The sequence below is a fragment of the Rattus norvegicus genome, chromosome 13, assembly GCF_036323735.1.
Source record: "Rattus norvegicus strain BN/NHsdMcwi chromosome 13, GRCr8, whole genome shotgun sequence".
NCBI classification, from domain to species: Eukaryota; Metazoa; Chordata; class Mammalia; order Rodentia; family Muridae; genus Rattus; species Rattus norvegicus.
In genome coordinates, this window is record NC_086031.1 from 40,441,558 (window position 1) to 40,468,060 (window position 26,503).

At 43.4% G+C, this 26,503-nt stretch overlaps 1 protein-coding gene across 15 annotated transcripts in view; it reads right to left on the bottom strand.

Annotated features, from left to right (window-relative positions):
* Nckap5 (NCK-associated protein 5) overlaps positions 1–26,503 on the bottom strand; it is a 913,274-nt gene that overhangs the window by 518,982 nt on the left and 367,789 nt on the right. For 12 of the 15 annotated variants that reach the window (XM_017599040.3, XM_039091169.2, XM_039091162.2 and 9 more), the window contains one exon: positions 26,440–26,503. The exons of 1 other annotated variant lie outside the window; for it this stretch is intronic. In XM_017599040.3, coding sequence (XP_017454529.1) covers positions 26,440–26,503 — 64 coding nt within the window. Of the gene's footprint in view, positions 1–10,788; positions 11,700–26,439 lie in introns of all 15 variants that reach the window. 2 more of the 15 variants (XM_063272674.1, XM_063272673.1) reach the window with 1 other exon arrangement.

Consider the following 26,503-nt stretch of genomic DNA (forward strand, 5'->3'; position numbering starts at 1 on the left):
TTAATATAGTTTTTTCCATGAGCATACCATATTCTGTAATTCTGTTACTCACACAAAACAATTCTTTTAAAAGTGATAAGGGAAGGTAGTTTTAAAGGGAAAATGTAACATTTCCACACTTGGGGCTCTCATGGCAGAAGGCAGTGTGAGGCAGTGTAGAGCAGTGGCTCGGTCCTTTGGACTTCAGGGGCAGTTGGAGTTCAAACACCAACTCTGTATCTTCCTAGATGGAGACCAGGCCAGCTATTTAACTTCCCTGAACAAGTCCAACAAGGAATTAATAATAATGACACCTTCCTCCAGGTCACTGGAAAGCGCTTGGGCAGAAAAGCAGCTCCACAAATATCAGCCCTTGTCACCATTACCCAGAGTGTATTGTGACTGCAGTCACTGCAGGTTTCCAAAGGACTATGGGATGGCTGCTTGCTGTAAAAAGGCAGTTTACCTGCTGGCTGGCAGCATCAGCCCTACTGCGAGTGTTTGTGTTCAATACCATGCACATATTTTGGCACCAGGAAGGATGGGGAAAGAGTAGCTAACATAGCGCTTCCAAAACACCTTCTACTCCCAAGAAATCAGTTTTTACTAAAGTACTAGAGCACATGTGCGCTCTCTCTCTCTCTCTCTCTCTCTCTCTCTCTCTGTCTCTCTCTCTGTCTCTCTCTCTGTCTCTCTCTCTGTCTCTCTCTCTGTCTCTCTCTCTGTCTCTCTCTCTGTCTCTCTCTCTGTCTCTCTCTCTGTCTCTCTCTCTGTCTCTCTCTCTGTCCCTCTCTCTGTCCCTCTCTCTGTCCCTCTCTCTGTCCCTCTCTCTGTCCCTCTCTCTGTCCCTCTCTCTGTCCCTCTCTCTGTCTCTCTCTCTGTCTCTCTCTCTGTCTCTCTCTGTCTCTCTCTCTGTCTCTCTCTCTGTCTCTCTCTCTGTCTCTCTCTCTGTCTCTCTCTGTCTCTCTCTCTGTCTCTCTCTCTGTCTCTCTCTGTCTCTCTCTGTCTCTCTCTGTCTCTGTCTCTCTCTGTCTCTGTCTCTCTCTCTCTCTCTCTCTCTCTGTGTGTGTGTGTGTGTGTGTGTGTGTGTGTGTGTGTGTGCGTGTGTGTGACACACACAAACCATGAAGGTCTGAGAACAACTTGCTGGAGTCAGTTCTCACTGGACACACGTAGAGGCAAAGTCTTGGTTATTCCTGTCACTGTTCCCACTCCAGTGTACCTGGCTGGTGAGCCCACTTGAGTCTCCTGTCTCTGCCTCCCATCACCCACAGAGTGTCCAGCTCCAGGGATGGTGACATGTGGCTGCTTAGGGACAGAAGGGAAATCATCAGGCTGGTGTGGGAAGTGCTTTCTCGCACTGAGACATCTCCCTGGTCCACCAGACAGTGATTTGATTTTATGTAAGCTACAGACAAGACTCCACACAGAGCACTGGTGCACTGGGCAAAAGTTCTGGATGCACAGATTCTGTTGGAAACATCTTTCCTGTCTTTGTTAAGGTCACTTTTTATCTTCTTTTGAAGTAGTCCCACGAGTTGAACAAACCTAGGCCTCAGAAATGCTGAGGTACTCTACCACGAGCTCCATATGCGGCCTGACATCCTACCCTATTTCTTCTTCTTGGTAGAAATACTCACAGAGATACTCATCTGCGAGATTCACATGCAGATGCACTCTTCCAGGTATGCTCTTAGAATAAACTGTCCCCAGTCCTCTTGGAAACATAACCATGTCTTCCGTGGGTAATTCAGTGACAGGTTTGCTCAGCCTCAGAAGTAAATCTGGGCTGGATAACTAAACGGCTTCTGACAGATTAACACATTACTAAGCAGAAGGGTATTTAGAATTTTAAGAGTCTGGAAGCCATGTGTAGTTATCTAAATGAATCAAGGTTTTCCACTGGAGTTCTAGACACCGGAGCAGGTACGTGGAGAGAAGAAGGAAAGACCGTGAGGCTCAGGGCTGTTAACGACATATTCAAGTTTCAGCAGAAGGGAAGGAAACATGCTATTTTTCATCCCGTGGCATCCATCCCATACAAGGAGGCAGTTGTTTTGTGGAATGATAAATAGAAGGCTATTACATGCTTAATTAAAGAACCAATCCTTTCAGTTCTGAAGAAATATAATCCCCAACTGAGTAGAAATGCTGGCTTTGGAGAGGAGACACACTGTTTTAGACGGTGGCTGTTCTTTGCTCTTGTCACTGTCATAGAGGACAGCATCAAAACATATCTATCCTTGAGTGCTGACTGCATCCTCAGACCATCGGCCTGTGGTATTAGCTCCTGAGGCAGCCTCTCCCACTGAAGGATAGCTATCACGTTTCTCCCCCATGGGGTCTAATGGAAGAGTCAGGTTGCACACATCCTGTCCAGAACCTGCTAGGGAAATAAAAGAGCGCAGCCTGGATTATGGATGTTATTTTAATGAATGTGGCGCCCTCTTCTGGTGGAAAGCCTAAATCAATAATGAAATCTTGTGGGCAGAACCAAGCTCAGCATCTTGTGCTCTCAGTTCCACTAGGCCAAGGGGAGATCCCAGGCAGCACTCAATCCACCCAAATCCCCATCAAAGCTACGTGACAAAATGAGGGAATGAAAATACAGAAACAAGGGGAGAGAAAGGCAGAAATCTGGCACCAGAGTAGAGAGAAGGGAAGTAACGAGGGAATTTTAAAGGGCTATCTTTAAAAAAGAAAATAGGACTTAAGATAGCTGTTCATCTTTAAATGACAAGTAATGGCCTTTTGATCACCGGTGTTCTTAAGAAGAATTCTTTCTGTTAAGAATGTCAGTGGATGTACAGACTTAATGGGACAAACATCAGTTGAAAAAAAAATAATTGAAGAACTTTGAAATGGGAAGTTAAGTTCACTGTGAGAAAGATGCCTTCTTTAACATTGTGAGTTTTCAGGAGATCAAACCTACAATTTAAAAAGGACTTTAGGGATGGACAGACAAATGGCTCAGTGGTTTAAGAGCACATACTGCTCTTGCAGACGATCTGAGTTTGGTCCCTAACACACAGGTCAAATGGCTCGGAATCTCTTTTAATTCCCTAGAGAACTCAACGCCCCCTTCTGGCTTCTTTGGGCACAGAATTCATTTGCACATAACACCTCCTCACAGCAAACACACACACACACACACACACACACACACACACACACACACACACACCTCAAACAATAAAATAATGTTCTGTCACATGTCTACAAGTCTTTTGGAGAGTTGACACTCTGAAGACACTTTTTAGCTGAAGACTTGATCCCCAACTATATAATTATTGGTCATTAAACAAAAGCTGTAGCCAAGCTTAAGGATGGTGTCAAATATCTATACTTGAACAACAGCAATGCACACACCAATGTATCAGGGATATACATGTATGCTACTTCTTGAGTCAATTCTACAGGTTAAAGGCCAAAGATACTTAAAAAAAATGGTTAAACTTTTAATAACAAAACCTTTTGATCAACAAAACAACCTTGACATTCCAGACAGAGGAAACAGATTCTGTCTATTAACACTCCACTGATTGCTAAAGTATGCTCATTCTTGCGTGCGCCCAGTTGTTTCTGCATCACAAATCCTGTCAGTTGCTAGAGGCTGTGGCCCAGATTGAACATGTATTTATGAAAAGAAAGCCCAAGAAGTCTATACTTCAAGGTCAGGGGGGTATAGGGATAGATCTTCATGCCAGTCACAACCAAATGATGACTATGTGGATTTCATGAGCTCTGGGTTTGTGAGTGGCAGGGAGTTGGGGTGGGACACTGTTGATGATGGAGGTAATCATATTTCTGTTTGGTTCAGTTTGAATACGAATTGTCCCCCAAAGGCTCACATTTAGTCCCAAGTTTAAACATTTAGTCCCAAGCTGGAGGCACTGTTTGGGAAGGTTGTGGGACCATTAGGGAGTGGCATCTCACTGGGATCAGTGGGTCACTATTGGGTGGGGTGGCTTTTGAGGCCTTATAGTCAGCTCCTACTTCCTGCTCACTCCCTGCTTCCTACATGTAGATGCAGTATGACCAGCAAGTCTCCTGGACCTGCTGCTATGTCTTCTCCACCATGAAGGACTGATTCCCTCTTCAACTGTAAGCCAAAATAAACTATTCTCCTTGAAGTTGCTTCTGTCAGGGTATTTTATCACAGCCATAGAAAGTAAGACAGACATCACTCTTTTATGTGAAGAAATGTATTATAACTGTCGGGGAGCTGGATGAAGGGAAAAAGATTTGGAAGTATTGTATTCACATTGACAGGCATGTGTCTGTGACTAGACTTCACTCAAGCCACTCCATTCTTCACCAACATAGGTATGTCATTGGAGTGACGCATTCACACTGTCACTGTGACATCTGAACAGAAACTGTGCTAAGGTGTCTTAAATGGAGCCCCCCAGAAATCCATACCCACACTTCGTCCATTCCTGGTGGGGTAACTACTCTGCCAGCTTCCAGCAGATTAAGTCCTACCACCCAGGCCTGCCTTCAGCAAAATCCAACAGGCTTGACTAGCAACCTCCCTTATCTCTGTCCCTCAGCTATATGTCCCCATATTCCTTTGAAGAATGTAAACATAATCATATAAACATGAGATATGATATAATAAAGTAAAATTAAAAAATAATGAAAATATTTTTCATCCATGTCTATATTATAGGTCATGTATTATATATGTTGTAACATGCATATTACAAGTTCTTTCACTAAGGCTAATATATAATAAATGGTATATATTAAACAATTATTTATGCATGATATTAGATAAATATATTTCATATTTATACAACTCATAACTTTATATATTTATATAATATATATTTATATAAGCATAATAGGTAAATAATATATTTTTTTTTTTTTCTTTCTTTTTTTTTTTTTTTTTTTTTTTATTAACTTGAGTATTTCTTATATACATTTCGAGTGTTATTCCCTTTCCCGGTTTCCGGGCAAACATCCCCCTCCCCCCTCCCCTTCCTTATGGGTGTTCCCCTCCCAACCCTCCCACCATTGCCGCCCTCCCCCCATAGACTAGTTCACTGGGGGTTCAGTCTTAGCAGGACCCAGGGCTTCCCCTTCCACTGGTGCTCTTACTAGGATATTCATTGCTACCTATGGGGTCAGAGTCCAGGGTCAGTCCATGTATAGTCTTTAGGTAGTGGCTTAGTCCCTGGAAGCTCTGGTTGCTTGGCATTGTTGTACTTTTGGGGTCTCGAGCCCCTTCAAGCTCTTCCAGTTCTTTCTCTGATTCCTTCAATAGGGGACCTATTCTCAGTTCAGTGGTTTGCTGCTGGCATTCGCCTCTGTATTTGCTGTATTCTGGCTGTGTCTCTCAGGAGCGATCTACATCCGGCTCCTGTCGGTCTGCACTTCTTTGCTTCATCCATCTTGTCTAATTGGGTGGCTGTATATGTATGGGCCAAATGTGGGACAGGCTCTGAATGGGTGTTCCTTCAGTCTCTGTTTTAATCTTTGCCTCTCCTTCCCTGCCAAGGGTATTCTTTTTCCTCATTTAAAGAAGGAGTGAAGCATTCACATTTTGATCATCCGTCTTGAGTTTCGTTTGTTCTAGGGATCTAGGGTAATTCAAGCATTTGGGCTAATAGCCACTTATCAATGAGTGCATACCATGTATGTCTTTCTGTGATTGGGTTAGTTCACTCAGGATGATATTTTCCAGTTCCAACCATTTGCCTACGAATTTCATAAACTCGTTGTTTTTGATAGCTGAGTAGTATTCCATTGTGTAGATGTACCACATTTTCTGTATCCATTCATCTGTTGAAGGGCATCTGGGTTCTTTCCATTTTCTGGCTATTATAAATAAGGCTGCGATGAACATAGTGGAGCACGTGTCTCTTTTATATGTTGAGGCATCTTTTGGGTATATGCCCAAGAGAGGTATAGCTGGATCCTCAGGCAGTTCAATGTCCAATTTTCTGAGGAACCTCCAGACTGATTTCCAGAATGGTTTTACCAGTCTGCAATCCCACCAACAATGGAGGAGTGTTCCTCTTTCTCCACAACCTCGCCAGCATCTGCTGTCACCTGAGTTTTTGATCTTAGCCAATCGCACTGGTGTGAGGTGAAATCTCAGGGTTGTTTTGATTTGCATTTCCCTTATGACTAAAGATGTTGAACATTTCTTTAGGTGTTTCTCAGCCATTCGGCATTCCTCAGCTGTGAATTCTTTGTTTAGCTCTGAACCCCATTTTTTAATAGGGTTATTTGTTTCCCTGCGGTCTAACTTCTTGAGTTCTTTGTATATTTTGGATATAAGGCCTCTATCTGTTGTAGGGTTGGTAAAGATCTTTTCCCAATCTGTTGGTTGCCGTTTTGTCCTAACCACAGTGTCCTTTGCCTTACAGAAGCTTTGCAGTTTTATGAGATCCCATTTGTCAATTCTTGATCTTAGAGCATAAGCCATTGGTGTTTTGTTCAGGAAATTTTTTCCAGTGCCCATGTGTTCCAGATGCTTCCCTAGTTTTTCTTCTATTAGTTTGAGTGTGTCTGGTTTGATGTGGAGGTCCTTGATCCACTTCGACTTAAGCTTTGTACAGGGTGATAAGCATGGATCGATCTGCATTCTTCTACATGTTGCCCTCCAGTTGAACCAGCACCATTTGCTGAAAATGCTATCTTTTTTCCATTGGATGGTTTTGGCTCCTTTGTCAAAAATCAAGTGACCATAGGTGTGTGGGTTCATTTCTGGGTCTTCAATTCTATTCCATTGGTCTATCTGTCTGTCTCTGTACCAATACCATGCAGTTTTTATCACTATTGCTCTGTAATACTGCTTGAGTTCAGGGATAGTGATTCCCCCTGAAGTCCTTTTATTGTTGAGGATAGCTTTAGCTATCCTGGGTTTTTTGTTATTCCAGATGAATTTGCAAATTGTTCTGTCTAACTCTTTGAAGAATTGGATTGGTATTTTGATGGGGATTGCATTGAATCTGTAGAGTGCTTTTGGTAAAATGGCCATTTTTACTATATTAATCCTGCCAATCCATGAGCATGGGAGATCTTTCCATCTTCTGAGGTCTTCTTCAATTTCTTTCTTCAGTGTCTTGAAGTTCTTATTGTACAGATCTTTTACTTGCTTGGTTAAAGTCACACCGAGGTACTTTATATTATTTGGGTCTATTATGAAGGGTGTCGTTTCCCTAATTTCTTTCTCGGCTTGTTTCTCTTTTGTATAGAGGAAGGCAACTGATTTATTTGAGTTAATTTTATACCCAGCCACTTTGCTGAAGTTGTTTATCAGCTTTAGTAGTTCTCTGGTGGAACTTTTGGGATCACTTAAATATACTATCATATCATCTGCAAATAGTGATATTTTGACCTCTTCTTTTCCGATCTGTATCCCTTTGATCTCCTTTTGTTGTCTGATTGCTCTGGCTAGAACTTCAAGAACTATATTGAATAAGTAGGGAGAGAGTGGGCAGCCTTGTCTAGTCCCTGATTTTAGTGGGATTGCTTCAAGTTTCTCTCCATTTAGTTTAATGTTAGCAACTGGTTTGCTGTATATGGCTTTTACTATGTTTAGGTATGGGCCTTGAATTCCTATTCTTTCCAGGACTTTTATCATGAAGGGGTGTTGAATTTTGTCAAATGCTTTCTCAGCATCTAATGAAATGATCATGTGGTTCTGTTCTTTCAGTTTGTTTATATAATGGATCACGTTGATGGTTTTCCGTATATTAAACCATCCCTGCATGCCTGGGATGAAGCCTACTTGATCATGGTGGATGATTGTTTTGATGTGCTCTTGAATTCGGTTTGCCAGAATTTTATTGAGTATTTTTGCGTCGATATTCATAAGGGAAATTGGTCTGAAGTTCTCTTTCTTTGTTGTGTCTTTGTGTGGTTTAGGTATAAGAGTAATTGTAGATTCGTAGAAGGAATTCGGTAGGGCTCCATCTGTTTCAATTTTGTGGAATAGTTTGGATAATATTGGTATGAGGTCTTCTATGAAGGTTTGATAGAATTCTGCACTAAACCCATCTGGACCTGGGCTCTTTTTGGTTGGGAGACCTTTAATGACTGCTTCTATTTCCTTAGGAGTTATGGGGTTGTTTAACTGGTTTATCTGTTCCTGATTTAACTTTGATACCTGATATCTGTCTAGGAAATTGTCCATTTCCTGAAGATTTTCAAATTTTGTTGAATATAGGTTTTTATAGTAAGATCTGATGATTTTTTGAATTTCCTCTGAATCTGTAGTTATGTCTCCCTTTTCATTTCTGATTTTGTTAATTTGGACGCACTCTCTGTGTCCTCTCGTTAGTCTGGCTAAGGGTTTATCTATCTTGTTGATTTTCTCAAAGAACCAACTTTTGGTCCTGTTGATTCTTTCTATGGTCCTTTTTGTTTCTACTTGGTTGATTTCAGCTCTGAGTTTGATTATTTCCTGCCTTCTACTCCTCCTGGGTGTATTTGCTTCTTTTTGTTCTAGAGCTTTTAGGTGTGCTGTCAAGCTGCTGACATATGCTCTTTCCTGTTTCTTTCTGCAGGCACTCAGCGCTATGAGTTTTCCTCTTAGCACAGCTTTCATTGTGTCCCATAAGTTTGAGTATGTTGTATCTTCATTTTCATTAAATTCTAAAAAGTTTTTAATTTCTTTCTTTATTTCTTCCTTGACCAGGTTATCATTGAGTAGAGCATTGTTCAATTTCCACGTATATGTGGGCATTCTTCCCTTATTGTTATTGAAGACCAGTTTTAGGCCGTGGTGGTCCGATAGCACGCATGGGATTATTTCTATCTTTCTGTACCTGTTGAGGCCCGTTTTTTGACCAATTATATGGTCAATTTTGGAGAAAGTACCATGAGGAGCTGAGAAGAAGGTATATCCTTTTGCTTTAGGATAGAATGTTCTATAAATATCCGTTAAGTCCATTTGGCTCATGACTTCTCTTAGTCTGTCGACATCACTGTTTAATTTCTGTTTCCATGATCTGTCCATTGATGAGAGTGGGGTGTTGAAATCTCCCACTATTATTGTGTGAGGTGCAATGTGTGTTTTGAGCTTTAGTAAGGTTTCTTTTACGTATGTAGGTGCCCTTGTATTTGGGGCATAGATATTTAGGATTGAGAGTTCATCTTGGTGGATTTTTCCTTTGATGAATATGAAGTGTCCTTCCTTATCTTTTTTGATGACTTTTAGTTGGAAATTGATTTTATTTGATATTAGAATGGCTACTCCAGCTTGCTTCTTCTGACCATTTGCTTGGAAAGTTGTTTTCCAGCCTTTCACTCTGAGGTAGTGTCTGTCTTTGTCTCTGAGGTGTGTTTCCTGTAGGCAGCAGAATGCAGGGTCCTCGTTGCGTATCCAGTTTGTTAATCTATGTCTTTTTATTGGGGAGTTGAGGCCATTGATATTGAGAGATATTAAGGAATAGTGATTATTGTTTCCCTTTATATTCATATTTGGATGTGAGGTTATGTTTGTGTGCTTTCATTCTCTTTGTTTTGTTGCCAAGACGATTAGTTTCTTGCTTCTTCTAGGGTATAGCTTGCCTCCTTATGTTGGGCTTTACCATTTATTATCCTTTGTAGTGCTGGATTTGTAGAAAGATATTGTGTAAATTTGGTTTTGTCATGGAATATCTTGGTTTCTCCATCAATGTTAATTGAGAGTTTTGCTGGATACAGTAACCTGGGCTGGCATTTGTGTTCTCTTAGGGTCTGTATGACATCAGTCCATGATCTTCTGGCCTTCATAGTTTCTGGCGAGAAGTCTGGTGTGATTCTGATAGGTCTCCCTTTATATGTTACTTGACCTTTTTCCCTTACTGCTTTTAATATTCTTTCTTTATTTTGTGCGTTTGGTGTTTTGACAATTATGTGACGGGAGGTGTTTCTTTTCTGGTCCAATCTATTTGGAGTTCTGTAGGCTTCTTGTATGCCTATGGGTATCTCTTTTTTTAGGTTAGGGAAGTTTTCTTCTATGATTTTGTTGAAGATATTTACTGGTCCTTTGAGCTGGGAGTCTTCACTCTCTTCTATACCTATTATCCTTAGGTTTGATCTTCTCATTGAGTCCTGGATTTCCTGTATGTTTTGGACCAGTAGCTTTTTCCGCTTTACATTATCTTTGACAGTTGAGTCAATGATTTCTATGGAATCTTCTGCTCCTGAGATTCTCTCTTCCATCTCTTGTATTCTGTTGGTGAAGCTTGTATCTACAGCTCCTTGTCTCTTCTTTTGGTTTTCTATATCCAGGGTTGTTTCCATGTGTTCTTTCTTGATTGCTTCTATTTCCGTTTTTAATTCCTTCATCTGTTTGATTGTGTTTTCCTGGAATTCTTTCAGGGATTTTTGCCATTCCTCTCTGTAGGCCTCTACTTGTTTATTAATGATTTCCTGTGTTTCCCTAAGTGTGTTCATGTCTTTCTTGAAGTCCTCCAGCATCATGATCAAATATGATTTTGAAACTAGATCTTGCTTTTCTGGTGTGTTTGGATATTCCATGTTTGTTTTGGCGGGAGAATTGGGCTCCGATGATGGCATGCAGTCTTGGTTTCTGTTGCTTGGGTTCCTGCGCTTGCCTCTCGCCATCAGATTATCTCTAGTGTTACTTTGTTCTGCTATTTCTGACAGTGGCTAGACTGACCTATAAGCCTGTGTGTCAGGAGTGCTGTAGACCTGTTTTCCTCTCTTTCAGTCAGTTATGGGGACAGTGTGTTCTGCTTTCCGGCGTGTAGTTTTTCCTCTCTACAGGTCTTCAGCTGTTCCTGTGGGCCTGTGTCTTGAGTTCACCAGGCAGCTTTCTTGCAGCAGAAAATTTGGTCTTACCTGTGGTCCCGAGGCTCAGGTTCGCTCGTGGGGTGCTGCCCAGGGGCTCTCTGCAGCGGCAGCAACCAGGAAGACCTGTGCCGCCCCTTCCGGGAGCTTCAGTGCACCAGGGTTCCAGATGGTCTTTGGCTTTTTCCTCTGGCGTCCGAGATGTGTGTGCAGGGAGCAGTCTCTTCTGGTTTCCCAGGCTTGTCTGCCTCTCTGAAGGTTTAGCTCTCCCTCCCACGGGATTTGGGTGCAGAGAACTGTTTATCCGGTCTTTTTCTTTCAGGTCCGGCGGTGTCTCAGGCGCAGAAGTCCTGCCGCTCCTGGGCCCTCCCCCACGGGAGCCCAGAGGCCTTATACAGTTTCCTCTTGGGCCAGGGATGTGGGCAGGGGTGAGCAGTGTTGGTGGTCTCTTCCGCTCTGCAGCCTCAGGAGTGCCCACCTGACCAGGCGGTTGGGTCTCTCTCTCACCGGGTCTGGGAGCAGAGAGCTGCTGCGGGCCGGGATCCGCGGGTGTGGGACTTCCGGTAAACACAGACCGTGCCTCCTAGAGAAATTCTGCTTCTGTGTCCCAAGCTCACCAGGCAGCTTTCTTGCAGCAGAAAATTTGGTCTTACCTGTGGTCCCGAGGCTCAGGTTCGCTCGTGGGGTGCTGCCCAGGAGCTCTCTGCAGCGGCAGCAACCAGGGAGACCTGTGCCGCCCCTTCCGGGAGCTTCAGTGCACCAGGGTTCCAGATGGTCTTTGGCTTTTTCCTCTGGCGTCCGAGATGTGTGTGCAGGGAGCAGTCTCTTCTGGTTTCCCAGGCTTGTCTGCCTCTCTGAAGGTTTAGCTCTCCCTCCCACGGGATTTGGGTGCAGAGAACTGTTTATCCGGTCTGTTTCTTTCAGGTTCCGGCGGTGTCTCAGGCGCAGAAGTCCTGCCGCTCCTGGGCCCTCCCCCACGGGACGGTAAATAATATATTATACTTTATCTAATACATGCTAGATGTTATAAAAATATATTACATATATGTTATTTACAATGACTGTATCTGATTTTAGGCTCCACGTGCACACTGACTGGACTTAGCTATTGATTCTGTGGGTGTATGCAGTGAGTGTAAGACATTACAGTGACTTACTATTCAGAGATATGCAAATGTTTATCCTCTGCAGTACCTGCCAGGCCTGGCCCTTCTACCACAATCTTCCTCCTCCTTTTCCTATCCCTTTTATCCCATTCAGTTTAGTTTCTGGCTTATACTTCACAGTTCTCTTTTGCATAAATAACTAAGCACATATCTGCTTATATGGAGTTGCCCTCCATCTTTAAACATTTTTAAACAAGTACCCAACTCTATTATTATATATTTGGTTTCCACTTAAAACCCCTATTAGGAATATGTGAGTTCACAGGGGTTGTCCTTACTCCCTTTTCTCAACTACCCAGGAATATACTGTGTAGACACAATATTCAGTCAGCCTGTCTTTCATGAACAGGCAATCATGCTAAATCTAAAATTGTACACTCATAAACAATCCACAAGTAACACAGTGGGATGGACAGGTGACTTGCCGGATAAAGAAACTTGACCGCTGGCCTGATTGACCTCAATTGGATACCCAGGACGTACATGTTAGAGGAGAGAACATTGACACCCATATCCCTGACCTGCACATGCATGCTGTGAGATGGGTGCACCTCCACAAACACACTCCATACACAATGTAACACTAAAGGAGTTTTTAAATCCCTACAATGTAGAATACCCGCACAGATGTGCACTGCGTACTCGCATTGTCTGGGAGCTTTCTAGACACAAGGTAGGCAAACTGGAGGCAAGCACATGGGTGACTTTGTTGGGTAGCAGGAAATCCCAAGGAAGTGCATGCATGTATACTGCTCCTGGCAGCAGAACAGGTCGGCTTCCCCATCATCTTGCCAACAGAGGGTGATGTGAAATCCTCTGGCTTTCACTAGTTAATGGGTGAGATATGGTACCCTCCCAACCCTTTATTCAAGAGGTCTAAAGTGATGACTGGACTTGGCTACCACTCTCCTTCTCCAGGGGCATTCCACAAGGCTGTGATGCATTCTCTTTGTGCCCCTCTGTGCTATTTCAGTCTACTCAGGGGGTGTTTATTATTAATACTTGCTTGTTCGTTTGATCTCCATCTGTCTGTGTGTACAGGCGAATGTACATGTATGGAAGCCAGCACACAGCCTCGGGTGTAATTCCTCAGTAACACCGTATACCTTATTCGAATACATGCCCTTTGGTTGGCCTACGGTTCATGCGTTAACTAGACTGGGTAGCCAGCAAACCCGACGGACAATCTGGCTTCCATAATGCTGGTGTTACAGATTACCACACCTGTTTATTACCCAAGGGTCCTGAGGACACAAACTCTAGTCTTCCTGCTTTTGTGGCAAGCTGCTGTAAACTGAATCACCTTGACAGCCCCTGACTTCCAATTTCTAATGTTTCCCCATCATGTCCTTCATTAAGGGTTATGTTTTTTGCTTTGTGTACATCTTCAGGGAAAAGTCTCAGATTTTTACTTGAAATGTATCAGTTTACAGTGAGTCACTTTTTGAGTCATTTAAACAGTCTTTCTCTATACTAGCATTAAAGAAAAACTAATGTTTGTCTTTTTCTAGAGCTTGAGTGGTTTCTTTCTTATGCTTCTACCTCTAATGTATTTAAGTTTTATTACTGACAGCAACTTGAAGCAACAGAATTCTTGATGGTGGGGCTGCTGGGAAGATGGCTCAGTTGAGAAAATGCTGGATCCACAGCAGCAATGTAACAGGGCAGGCAGGGCAGGCAGGGTAGGCGCTTATCTGTAATGCTCACCCTGGATGAGGGTGGAGGGGGCAGGACAGGTAGATAGATCCTCAAGTTTACTAGTCAGCCATGCTAGGCAGCTCTGTGAGCTCCAGGTTCAGTGAGAGACCCTGTCTCAAAAATAATGTTTAGAGCAATTAAGGAAGAGAGAAACATAAACATACACATGCATACAACACACACACACACACACACACACACACAAATGATTTCCTGAGGGTTAAGCATCTTCTCTTACCCATTTATATGCACTAACTCCTGCAGTTGGTATTTCTATTTGGGGGAATACTGAATCGGAGATCTATGTAGTCTAAGTAGACTCCCCTCTTACCCACATCTTCTTTCTTCTGCTCCATACCGGTCTCTGACTTCCTCTCTTACTCTGCAGATGGGAAGCTAGAACCCGAATAACAAGCCTAATTGGGTTAGGGGGCCACAGCGGGATGGCTCTTTGACAGTCCATTCTTTATTGGAGGGTGTGTTCTCATATCCACATACCGGGCTTCATTGTGAAGGACAGACGCCAGTGACCATGATGAATCCATTCATAGGACTCGCTTCCCCATTCTTAGCACCATCTGAGTCTGTTAGAAATGTTAACCAGGGGTTTAATTTCTCTACAGAGGGCTTTAAATTAATTAGGGGTTCGCATGCTAACAAAGAGCCTGATACATCCATAAATCAATCTGGTGTCTGAGGGTTGCTCAGAGAGGATGTCTATTCATGGAGACCTCATGTCCAGCATCCCTGTTGGGCTCCCAACAAAAGGGTGCAGGTGTGGAATAGGCCACTGTGACCAGGAAGCACCAATAATTGTCCTGCATCACTTAAGCCACAGCAGGTAATCAGCCAAATCAAAGTCCTGGGTGCCCAGCCAGTCAAATCCAAGTCACCATGAAGACGGCAGTGTATCATTTTAGCCCCGATCAGTGAAGAGCCCTAACACTGTGATTTGTTTCATACCAAGCCTCAGAATTACAAGGACACTGATCAAAACGATTCCCTTTTGTTAGGAACAGAAAGTAACAGATGGAACCACTTTTTAATGTGCTGAACGGGAATGGAATAGAATAACCTATGAAATTGCCAATGGCTTTTATTGAATACACTTGCATTCATGTTTGCACACACATGGACTGCGCTGTTTGGAAAGACTGCTATTCAGGGCCCTTTCACTGAACACAGTACTTGGACTTTTGACTCCACTCTAGAACTGCAGAACAATGACTCCCGAGTTTTAAACATTTCCACGTGGCAGCCGTTTTGTTTCCCCTGAATCCTTTTGTAGTAAAACACCTGAGGAACAAAGGAACTATGGATTTGCCTTTAAATGGTTTTGTATTTTATCACATCTAAATGTGTGTAAAACAACCATGAATGAATATATATGCTTCAACCAAGTCCTTTAAAGCATTTAAATTGTGCCTACCTTAAATGTGAGGCTGGGTCTCTTTACAACCTCTCTCTCTCCAGTAAAAAATCTTTGTTCATTGACTTTTTTTAAACTCAACCCTATGCCCCTAAATTGGGGTTCTGAAATCTACATGCTACATATAATTACACGTACGCCCTGTAAAAGCAATGTTGCCTAATTAGTTCCTTGAGAGGAAAATGAGGTACCACAGCACCCCAGAAGCAATCTATCACAGGAACAGTTAAGAAATCCATAAGTTTAAAATAAGGCAAGAAAATGTGCTGGTACAAACACAGCTCCTCAAAATTTATGATGTTTTTCAACTAAACAATTCAGGGAACGGATGATTTTGGCTTAGAAATAAGCAGAAGGAACTCGGTGAGAATTTGAATAACACAGACTTTTTCCCCCTTACATGTGACATAAAAGGCTCCCCACCCCCAGTCGGCACTATGCACCCCCACAGACAATACCGTTTGGTTGGGCTCACAGTGATTCAGGTCCTGCAGGGTTCACTGCCATGGCAAAGCAAGCAAAGGGAATGAAGGAAATAACTGTGTGCCAGGGAACAGGGATCGAGTCATACCCGTGATCCTGGGAGCAACTGAATCAAGATGAATGTGGGAGGGGCTGTCAGAACCGCATGCCCAGGTCACTCATTTGTGGGATCTCCCAGCCTCACCTCACACAGGTACTCTCAGAATGTGTGCCTGCACCAGTGCCAGCCACGCTGAACACAAAACAGAGACACCCCTTCCCCCCCGTGTCGCCCCATCCCTACAGAGCTGTCTTCTTTTCCAGTCTGCACTTACACAATGAGTCTATAAGAGAGTGGCGGTTGATCTTTGAAGTCTCTACTTGGCCATTTCATCATCTGTAGTTGACATTTCCTTACTTGGGAGAGGTAGTACAAGACATCCCCAGTACAAACATGAGAAGGTATCAAAAATTGAAAATCCCCACGTGGGCTGGGGAAGATGGCTCAGTGGCTACACTCGGCTCTTTCGGAGGACCTAAGTTTGGTTCCCAGCATCCACGTTAGGCAGCACAACTGCCTATACGTACAGTTGTGAAACCTTCCCTTGGCCTCTACAGGTATCCACACTCATCTGCACACACCCACAGAGACCACACATATACAGACACAGGCACACACACAGAAAGACAGACAGACAGACAGACAGACACACACACACACAGGAGTAAAATAAATGTATTCTCAACAGGCTTGCGAGCTGCCTCAATGGTGCTTATATTTTTAGCCTGACGATATGAGTCTCCCACAAGCTGTCCACTGATTCTACAAGAGCGTCATGGCCCATGTGTACCCTCACACCCACATACATACTAAAATCAATCAATCAATCAATCAATCTTTAAGTAGTTGGGTGTAGTGTGGAGGTGCATTCTTATAATCCCAGTGCTGACAAGGCAGAGGTCAGCCAACCCCTGGGCCTTCTAGGCCAGCCAATCTAGATTAGCCTGCTTGGTAAGCTCTGGGACAGTAAGAGAACCTATTTTTTAAAAAAAAAAGTGGAAAATGCCTCAGGAATGAAAGCTGAGATTTTCCTCTGGGCTATATATACAAAGGTACACACATACATACATACACACCCCCCCCACACACACATATAGAGGGGAGGCAGCAGTGGGAGGGGAGATGGGACTTGTGTCTTAGTCAGGGTTTCTATTCCTGCCCAAACATCATGATTAAGAAGCAAGTTGAGGAGGAAAGGGTTTATTCAGCTTACACTTCCACATTGCTGTTCATCACCAAAGGAAGTCAGGACTGGAACTCAAGCACGTCAGGAAGCAGGAGCTGATGCAGAGGCCATGGAGGGATGTTTCCTACTGGCCTGCTTCTTCTGGCTTGCTCAGCTTGCTTTCTTATAGAAGCCAAGACCAGGAGCCCAGGGACTGCACCACCCACAATGGGCTGGGTTCTCCCAGCTTGATCACTAGTTGAGAAAATGCCTTACAGCTGGGTCTCATGAGGGCATTTCCACAACTGAGGCTCCTTTTCTATGATAACTCCAGCTTGTGTCAAGTTGGCATACAAAACTAGCCAGTACAACTTGTCTCTCTCCATTGGCAGTGGAGAGCTCCTGTCCAGCCCATACACTGTTTGGTGGGATACAGAAGAGGAGTCTAGTGGGGAGATGGGATTTTGACAGTACTTGTTGGGTTGTGAGGCTCCCCATCATTCACGTCAGAGACCACAGAGGCCACAATAACAAAACATTCCTTCCTTCCCATCCAGGGTGGGCCAGAGGGGTCCATCTTGAGAGGCAAATGTCCAGTCCTTGTCCAGCAGTCATGAGAACCTCTCCTCTATAGCATAAAAGCTGCTTAGGAATCTGAGCTGGCTCTCCAGACTGATAAGCCAGTCAGCAGACACCAGGAAAGCAAAATGCTGAAATTGGGGTCTCTTTACATCATACACAAACATCCCAGTGTCCAAGGAACAAATGAATCTCTCATCACGCAGCTACCATCACCTGGGAGTGAGTGAGGAAATGTGGTTGGCAATGACTAAAAGGACATGAGATGTTAGAGTTGCCATGGAGAGGGACTGAAGGCGGTCACGACTCAAATGCTCCCACGAATGGTTATGGTCACAGTTCAACAAAATCCTAAATTCCTACGCATGAGGAAAGGGAAGCCGTAGCACAGAAATAAAGATATAACTAGGAACAAAGTAGTAACCAATGGTGGGAAATTCACTTCCCGAAACACAAAGGCCAAGAAGTGGGTGATGGGCAGAACAGCGGGGCATGGAAAGAAGGGGTGGATGGGAAGATAGAGTGACCTGAAGAGACAAGAGAAGGCTCAGCAGCAAGGAGCGTCTGCTGCTCTTCCAGAAGAACTCAGTCCACTCCCAGAACCTACGTGTGCCTCCCAACCACCTGTGACTCCTATCCATGGGCTGTAAATCCATCTTCTGGCTCCTTCTGGCCTCCACATGCATGCTGTACATAGACACACAGGCATGCAGACAGATGAGTAGACAAACAAGTGGAAAATAAAAATAAAAGACACTTAAGGAAAAAGTAGACAGTGTGAATATTAAGAACTGGATCTGACCAGTTGTGACAAAGTGGCTAAACGGGATGATGTGGGTTTCAGTAAAACAAGCTAGACACCGAGAGGAAACTCTCACTTACATGTGGCATCTACACGAAGCTGAAAACAGGGGGTGTAGAAAGGCAGGTTCCAGGAGTTGGAAAGGTGAGGTAGGAGAAGAGAACGATACAGTCCTGCAGTTGGAGTGGCTCAATAAAGCCAGACCTCTGGCTGAGGCATGAGGACCATTTTTCAGAATACTTCATCGAGGGTGGGAATTCTGCCAACGGACTTTGTTTCTCTTACCAAACACACACAAAGAGTAAACTAGGAAGGCAAACATGGCTCTGGCAGGCCTTGCCCCTCCCCAATTCCCTCTGCCTTGCTAAAGTGTCAGATCACATTCCTAAAGGCAGCCCCCAAGGTCTATTTGCTTACTTGGCCACTTCCTCCTTCTGAGGCTGACCGCCAAGATAGAAATGGGAGACCACCAAGGTCCAGCTACCAAAGTATTGAAGGTTAGCAATCAAAAGTTCCCCTTTGACTGCTCTAATTAATAGACCCAGTCAAAACAAAGCAACTCATGCTAACACTAAACCCCTAAAGCCCTGAAGGGTTTCCCTTTTTCCCTTTAAACTGCCATTTGCCTTTGGGCCATGTCTGTCTCCTCTCTAGCCAGAAGTAGTCTTTTCTTGCTCCCAGGCAAGTATCCCTTCCCCCTCTCCCTTGTTCCAGTTCCCTTCTCCCTCATCCTCTGTCTCCTGTCTCTGTCTCATTTGCTGTCCATTTGTCCTTCTGGGGCAAATCTCCTTTGTGCTGAAAACCTGGTCTTGATGTGTCTTGCACTGATCCATGTATGTCCTTTCAAAATGGAAAGTGGGCGAGTGGTGGATGGATAGGATATAAAATGACTGTGTTCATGTAGGAAATTACCAAAGAATATATGCTAAAATGTAATAAATTACAGGCCATAGATGTTAATTTGCTTGACTATGGTAATCACAATATATACTACAACATCAAGCAGTGTGCAGTAAGCACAACAAAACGTCACATGATAGTGGGGAATAATAATGCTTACCTGTCATCCAGCACCTGGGGAGTAAAGACAGAAACAGGAGTTCAAGGCTGGCCCTCACTACATAGAGAGGTCTGTACTAGCCTGGACTATATGATCCTGAGAAAGAAGTGAGGGAAGGGAAGAAAAGAGGGGAAGGGAGGGAAAGAGGAAAGAAGGAAGGAAGGAAGGAAGGAAGGAAGGAAGGACAATGCTTATTTACAGAGTGAATCCTAGAACAGCAGTAAGAAAGAAGAGCTTGAATTAATACAGTAAGCCTTAGTGTTTTCAAAATAGTTTGACAATTGAAGCAAAAATAATAACACTGTGTGACGTGTTTCTAAAAGTACATGGAGAAAAATCAAGACATTTACATTATAAATGGGGGAGGGGACAGGCAGAAGAATGAAACTTCTCCAGTCAATCAATGAGCTATGTTGTGGATTTGGTCTAATGTTTGTATTATGTTAATTGGGTTCCCAAAATTGCAAGAGAATCCACATGTAAGACACTGAGGGTCTCTACCCCAAGTTACTTCTGACTGGTAAATAAAGATGCCAGCAGCGGCCAATGGCTGGGCAGGGAGACAGAGGCAGGACTTTACTGGGAGAGGAAGGACTTTAGAACTGCTATGCCAGGAAAGGAGTAAGGACTAGGTCTGAGAGGTACAGAAGAGAGAGCAGCATACCAATCATGTAAGAGCTGGGAAAGAGCGGCCCCACGCCCCCCTCCTCCCCGACTGAGTCTAGGGCAGCAAAGATAGAATACAGAGTTTAGTAAGTAATAACTCAGGAATAGGGCAGGGCTAGGGGGGGAGGTATTAGCCAAGTGTAGGTTTGGGAGTGGCACAGCCATTGAGCTGTTTAAAGCAAGCACATTAAAATATAAGGCGGTGTGTGTGTGTGTGTGTGTGTGTGTGTGTGTGTGTCTGTCTGTCTGTCTGTCTGTCTGTCTGTCTGTCTGTCTTTGTTTCAGGAACCCAGAACATTGGAGTGGGTAGCAAGGAACAGGATTTGATCCGTCAATTTGAGCAGCATTAATTGGCAACTGCAACAGAGCTATGTGTGTGAGATTATAACTTGAGAAGACACTAAAAAAGACATCCAGACAGAGACACTCAAAGAAGGATATAAATAAATCACAAGCGATCCTAAAAGCTGTTTCAACACCCACAGGATAGAAGCAGGGGAGATGATGAAACGTAAGACGGGAGAGCAAAAACAACAACAAAGGACACACAAGCTATGAGACATCAGTAGCTCAGCTGACAGCAAATGACCTCTAAACACCAATTAAAAACTCAGAGTTCGGCCCGGAGAAATGGCTCAGTGGTTTAGTGAACACTTGTTGCTTTGGCTGAAGACCCAGGCTTGCATTGCGGCATCCACACTGGATAGCATACAACTGCCTATACCTCTAGTTCCAGGGAATCCAATACCCTCATCTGACTCCTACACATACACGCAGAGACACAACACGCATACATAGATAAAACTAAAATCTGATCCATAGAGTGGATTTGAGAAAACGATCCAGCTGTGTGCTGCTCATAGAAAACTCACTCTAAGTGTGAACGGGTGGGTTAAAAGTAGGAATATGAGGAGAGGATTATCATTGCCACCTTGACCCAAGGGGAAGTTGGAGGTCATCCATTAACCCCTAATATAGAGACTTAGAGGAGCAAAAACGCAGAGACAGAGAAAAACATCACAGCTGCCTCTGAGACTCGCTTAATTCATTAATATGATCATATACACTTGTGCCTATTTTCCTTCTTCCTTCTTTCCCGTATTCATTCCTTTGCTGCTGAACACGAAACAGCTGCTGTATTCTGAAGTACACACGGGTGTGCTTGCTAAAGGAAATAATGAAGGGAAGGCAGCCAGGAACTATGGCTGCTGTGCCATTTGCATGCATTCCAGTCTTTGGTGAAAAGGGGAATTTTCCAATCAAATTGCTAATTATCTTTAAAAGGGTGGTTTCCTTAACCTACCAATAATTTTATAGAAAATTAAGTGTGCTGAGGATGCCCTATGTATAAACTGAATTTGTGATTACAGTTGCTACGGATAACTGTCAGCGAATTCATTACTTTCACATAAGAATTTTGAATTAATATACATATATAACTACCTACATATACATCTGTATTATATATATGCATATATATATATGCATATATATGGATGAATATGTACACCCACATTCACACACACACACACACACACACACACACATATACACTATTGTGTTCCCAGTATACACTTAGATAAAATGAAACTTAACCACACTTAGATAAAAATGAAACATAACCTTGGCGCTCTCTCTCTCTCTCTCTCTCTCTCTCTCTCTCTCTCTCTCTCTCTCTCTCTCTCTCTCTCTCTCTCTCTCTGCCTGTTGTGTAGCAATTTCCTCCCAGATTGAAACATTCCATCTCCCAGGAAATTTTCTTAAGACATAAACAACAAAAATAGCTTCAGGAAGTTCCTGAAACTGATCAGATTCACTAGGCCCTTCCCTCCAAGAGTAAACAATAAAGATGCTGAAAGCTGTTTTCAGACAAGCCAGAGTGCAAATAAAAGGCTCAGTGATCAGCCCAAAGTCCCTGGACAGAGCTTAGGCCAACTGACTCACCTAGAACAGATGTTCTCCATCCTGTAAGCTCTGCAGTGTGTTCTACACTCCCAGTCTTTATGTGCTGTCAGCTCTGCTAAGCTAAGATTTGGATACACAGGGTTACCTATGGTAACACCTCATCCATATTCCTGTAATTCATCCCAAAAGAACTTTGGTGATACCCATTCCTTGGAATGTGAGCACTCTATCTGGGGTGTGTGTGTGTGTGTGTGTGTGTGTGTGTGTGTACGCGCGTGTATGTGGTACTCTGTTGTATCTCCCCAGGAAAAATGTGTGATACAACAGTGCTCCTTAAAATCAATGAAACTAGCATTAACTCTGATCGAAATGATCTGAAGACAGTTACTCTAGATTTGAACTTGATATCTCATTTAGGGCTGTAAGCTCCATTTGCACACTATCGAGCAACAAAGGGCAGGGCTGGCAAATATGATGTTGCAGTGCAAATCAAATGAATTTTTATCTAATTGAAAACAATGGCTTTGGCAGGGACCTTTCCTTCCAGAGGTGGGGAGGCCAATTCCTGCTGCTCCCTGCTGTGTCTGGCTTCTGCCTATAAAGCCCCAGTTTGTTCCCTTATCTTGAGAAAAAGATAAGGGAATTAAAGTTCCAGGCGTCTGCAAAAAGAATTAGGATATGAAGGCGACGCCAGGGAATGATCAAACCATGCCTGAGATACCCAGGAGCAGGAGAGCTCAGGAACAGCCCCTTGATGCTGCCATGACTTTACATGCTCGGGTCTAGTGGCATGGCATCCACTAGACTGTGAGGACAGAGGTACAAAGAACTGAGCCAGGGTCTCACGGTGACATGTGCCCAAACCCACACAGGTCCACAGAGCTATGAATGTCAGAAGGTGAACTCAAAAGAGGACCATGTGGCCCACATTTAGTGTGGTTAGCTGGCAGTCTTGAAAAAAGAAATGTCAACATTTTCTTTAGGATTCAGGATTAAAACAAAAGTAAGAGCCAATGGCTAAAATATTGAAAGAAAGCCCTGATACTGAACACAGGTGTCACTCCTGTCCCCAATCATCTAAATACTCAATGCTATTCCTAGGAAGCCTTGGGGCATTTCTTCAGAAAACTGGCCAGCTGACTCCACTGCTGTGTGGGAAACAGAGGGACGTGGGATGTGACGAAGTCAAGGAAACAACAAAGTCAGGAGACCCACATGGCCTGGTGTTCAGTCTCACTAGGCAGTCACTGCAATCAAACAGTCCAGTGTTTTTAAGGGAGAAAGAAATAGATCAAAAGGACAACACTCAAAGTCAGGGCTAGAGAGATGGCTCAGCTGTTTTTGCAGAGGAACTGGTGGCTCATAACCACCTGTAACTCAGTGCCAAGAAGACACACACACACACACACACACACACACACACACACACACACACACACAAAATACATTTTTAAAGTATTTTAAAATGCCAAAGTTAGGTATAGATTTTTATGTATAGAGGAAAATGGTTTTCAGCTTTGGTATGGAAATTCAAAAGAAGATCATTTTTAACTGTCACACGTGAATATTGACACTGTTTATGTCAACCTGTCACACTTACAACAGACAATATTTAAGCACCTGTGGATCACTGACCTAAGCACATCGTTTTCCATGCAGAGGAAAAGATGATAATGTTTATAAACATAAAATAGGAAAAGTTCTTCCAGTATAGAAACTACTCATGTTAAATAAAAACAATCCAATATTGACATGTTTCCAGTCATCCAAAGGTACCGTTCTTTAAAGGGAGTGGCACATGAATGAGTCGAGGGGACTGGCCACACGTATTGTGTTGAGATATGGGCTAAAAAAAAAATCAATATATACAACTGGACGAAGAGGAAAAGCAGCGTCACTCCTTCAAATAGGCAAACCAATCTACCAGATGTATAAGTGTGTATCAAGTGAATTATAAGCAGGCAACATCTTTATCATAAAGGAAAGGAGAGGCAAATCACAGAGAGCTGCTATCGCATAAACTACAACAGCGACAATGACAGCCATCTTCAACGCTGGCAAGAGATCAGTCACCAGAACTTTCCATGACTACATTTATTATTGACACTTTGTATGCTACAGTGCATGTTTGGAGGTCAGAGGACAAGTTGGGGGAGTCCATGATCTCCTTATACAATGTGGGCTCTGGGGATAAACTCAGGTTGTCACAATTGGTGGTAAACACCTTCATCTGCTAAGCCCTTTTGAGATTGCCACCTTCGCTTCTGACACAGAGTCTCTTAATGAATTTGGTCAAGTGGGCTAGAATGGCTTGTCACTCTAACTCAACAATCCTCCTGTCTCCACCTCCTCAGTGTTTCAATTACTGGCATGAAGAAGCACACCCAGGGTTTTATATGGGTTTTGAGGATCAAACCCATGCCTTTCATGGCAAGCAAATTAATAAATGAGTTATATTTCTCTAACCCCCTAATATTCCTTATAAATGTTTATGGAGTCTTCATTTACAACTGGGGAAAGTGGTAGAGTTTAAGCACTTTCATACTATGCTATTATCTTTCTTTTACTCATTTCCTTTCCCCACCACCCCACCCCTTGCTTGTACCCCACTCTGTCTGGCTCCCTCCCTTTCTTCCTCCTCCTACTGTCTTAGCACATGGTTTCATTTCCCTGCCCTATCAGCTCTCTTCTTTCCCCCACCATCATCTCCTTTCCAGTTTCACAACATGCATACAGTTACACACAGACACAGATACACACACACACACACACACACACACACACACACACAGACACACACCCCTTTAAACTTAGGTTCTGCATTTAAAATAAAATGGAATTTATCTGTGTATCCGGATTATAATGATTTCCAGTTGTATCAGCTTTCCTACAAATGTCATGATTTCCTTTTTCACCACCTTACCAACAGGCTGGAGTTCACGTTCCATGTGTGTGTATGATTCACACTGCACACATGGGTTCAATGGGTTCATTCCTGCTATTCACAGGTAAACTTTTGCCATGAAATGTAGAGTCCTACACTGGACTGTAGATCACAGATGGGTCATGGTGCAATCTTAGTAAAGTCTGGGATTTAGTTTACAGTAAACCAACAACACTGATCTCTCTGTTAAACTAAAATCATTGATCTCTCTGCTAGGGTGACTGCACCACAGCCATACAAGGTGTTGATATTCGGGGGAGGTGGATGAAGGGCTTCAGACGTACTGTTTGTGTAGATCTAATGATATCCCAAAATAAAGAGTTTAGTACAAATGAAACCCTCTTGAACAAAGAGGATGCTCATGTGGTTAATACTTGATATGCAGCTGTGAGGACCCACATGGGAGTTCTATCCCAGAATCCATCTAAAAGCCAGAACGTGGTGGGATGTGTTTATAATCCCAATGTCTGGGAGGTGGGGTCAAGCAGATCTCTGGAGTTTGCTGATTGGCCAGCACAGCCCACTTGGTGAGCTCCTGGCCAGTGAGCGACCCTCAAAACACAAGTGAAAAGTTACCTGAGGAATGACTAGGCTTCTGCTCTGCCTCCAGAGCTGTCTATACCGTAGTGAGCTGTCCAGTTACAGAAGGCATGGTTTACCACTCAGACTTTTATGTTTCTCCAACTTGCTTGCATAGACCTTGCTCAAAGATACTTCTGTGTGGCTGCCTCAAATTGTTTGAACATTTGACTCCTAGCATAGTGGTGTAATTTGCCTTCCCAAAACTAGGTCAGCACCTTTCTGGTTCCCTGTGCACTTCAGATAGATTCAGCATCTAGCCTGTAGCCCCAGCTCTTATACTCTCCATCAAGAGAAGCAAGGGACCAATGACTCTAACAAACTTCTTCCTCTTCTTGGTGGATGAACTTAGCTCTCATGGAATCAAATAGAAGCAGGTTTTGTGGGCTGCAAACAAACACCCTACTACGTTTCCATAGAGAATAGAATCTTCTGCTGAAGATTCACACACCTGCTACTGTCTTGCCAGAAGGAGGGCAAAGTAAGAACAGTGTGCTAGTTTTTTCTCAGAGATCACAACAGCACTTAATTCTCACACACAGGCTCCCTGGGTACCCAGACAGTCACCTTGGATGTTACAGTGACACCCTAGCAGATACTCAGGTGGAGAAAATGGTCTATAAAATGACGGTTAGGTGGACCAAAAATTACATATTGATTTTTTGGGGGAAGGGGGTATAACCATTCAGAAACATAAGGAAGCATCAGTTTTCCTAAGAAGTCAAGCTAGAAAGGACAGGGTGAATACAGGACACAGGAGGAAGAGAATAAAGGGCAATTACAAAACACCCAGGGGTTCTTTCTGTAATGCATTTGGTTTACCTTCGAATAACAGAAAGGGTTGAGTTATATTCAACTTTACTTATGTAAAAACATCTAAATTTCTACATTTACAGACTTGGCCTGACTATCCAATCCAGATCGTCAAAGTGCAGCCCTCTACCCTCTGAACATTTGAGTGTTATTTCAAATCTGGATGTGGGGGTCTGCCTGCCTGTCTGTGTCTCTCTGGCCTTCCGTGGCAAAGCTATCTAAACTGAAATAAATACATCATTTACAAAGGTACGATCATGGAGTTGACTACATGTAAATATTTGGCTTCGACATGCTTGCTGGTGCTGAATGCTTTTGGAGCCAGAGCTCTCAGGACGGGAGGTCAAAGGGCGGGAGAAGAGCTAAAACTCACCATGGCCCCTTGGCTTGTCCTTTGGGCAACTTCTCTCTGCAGCCTGGCCACAGCCAGCTTCTCC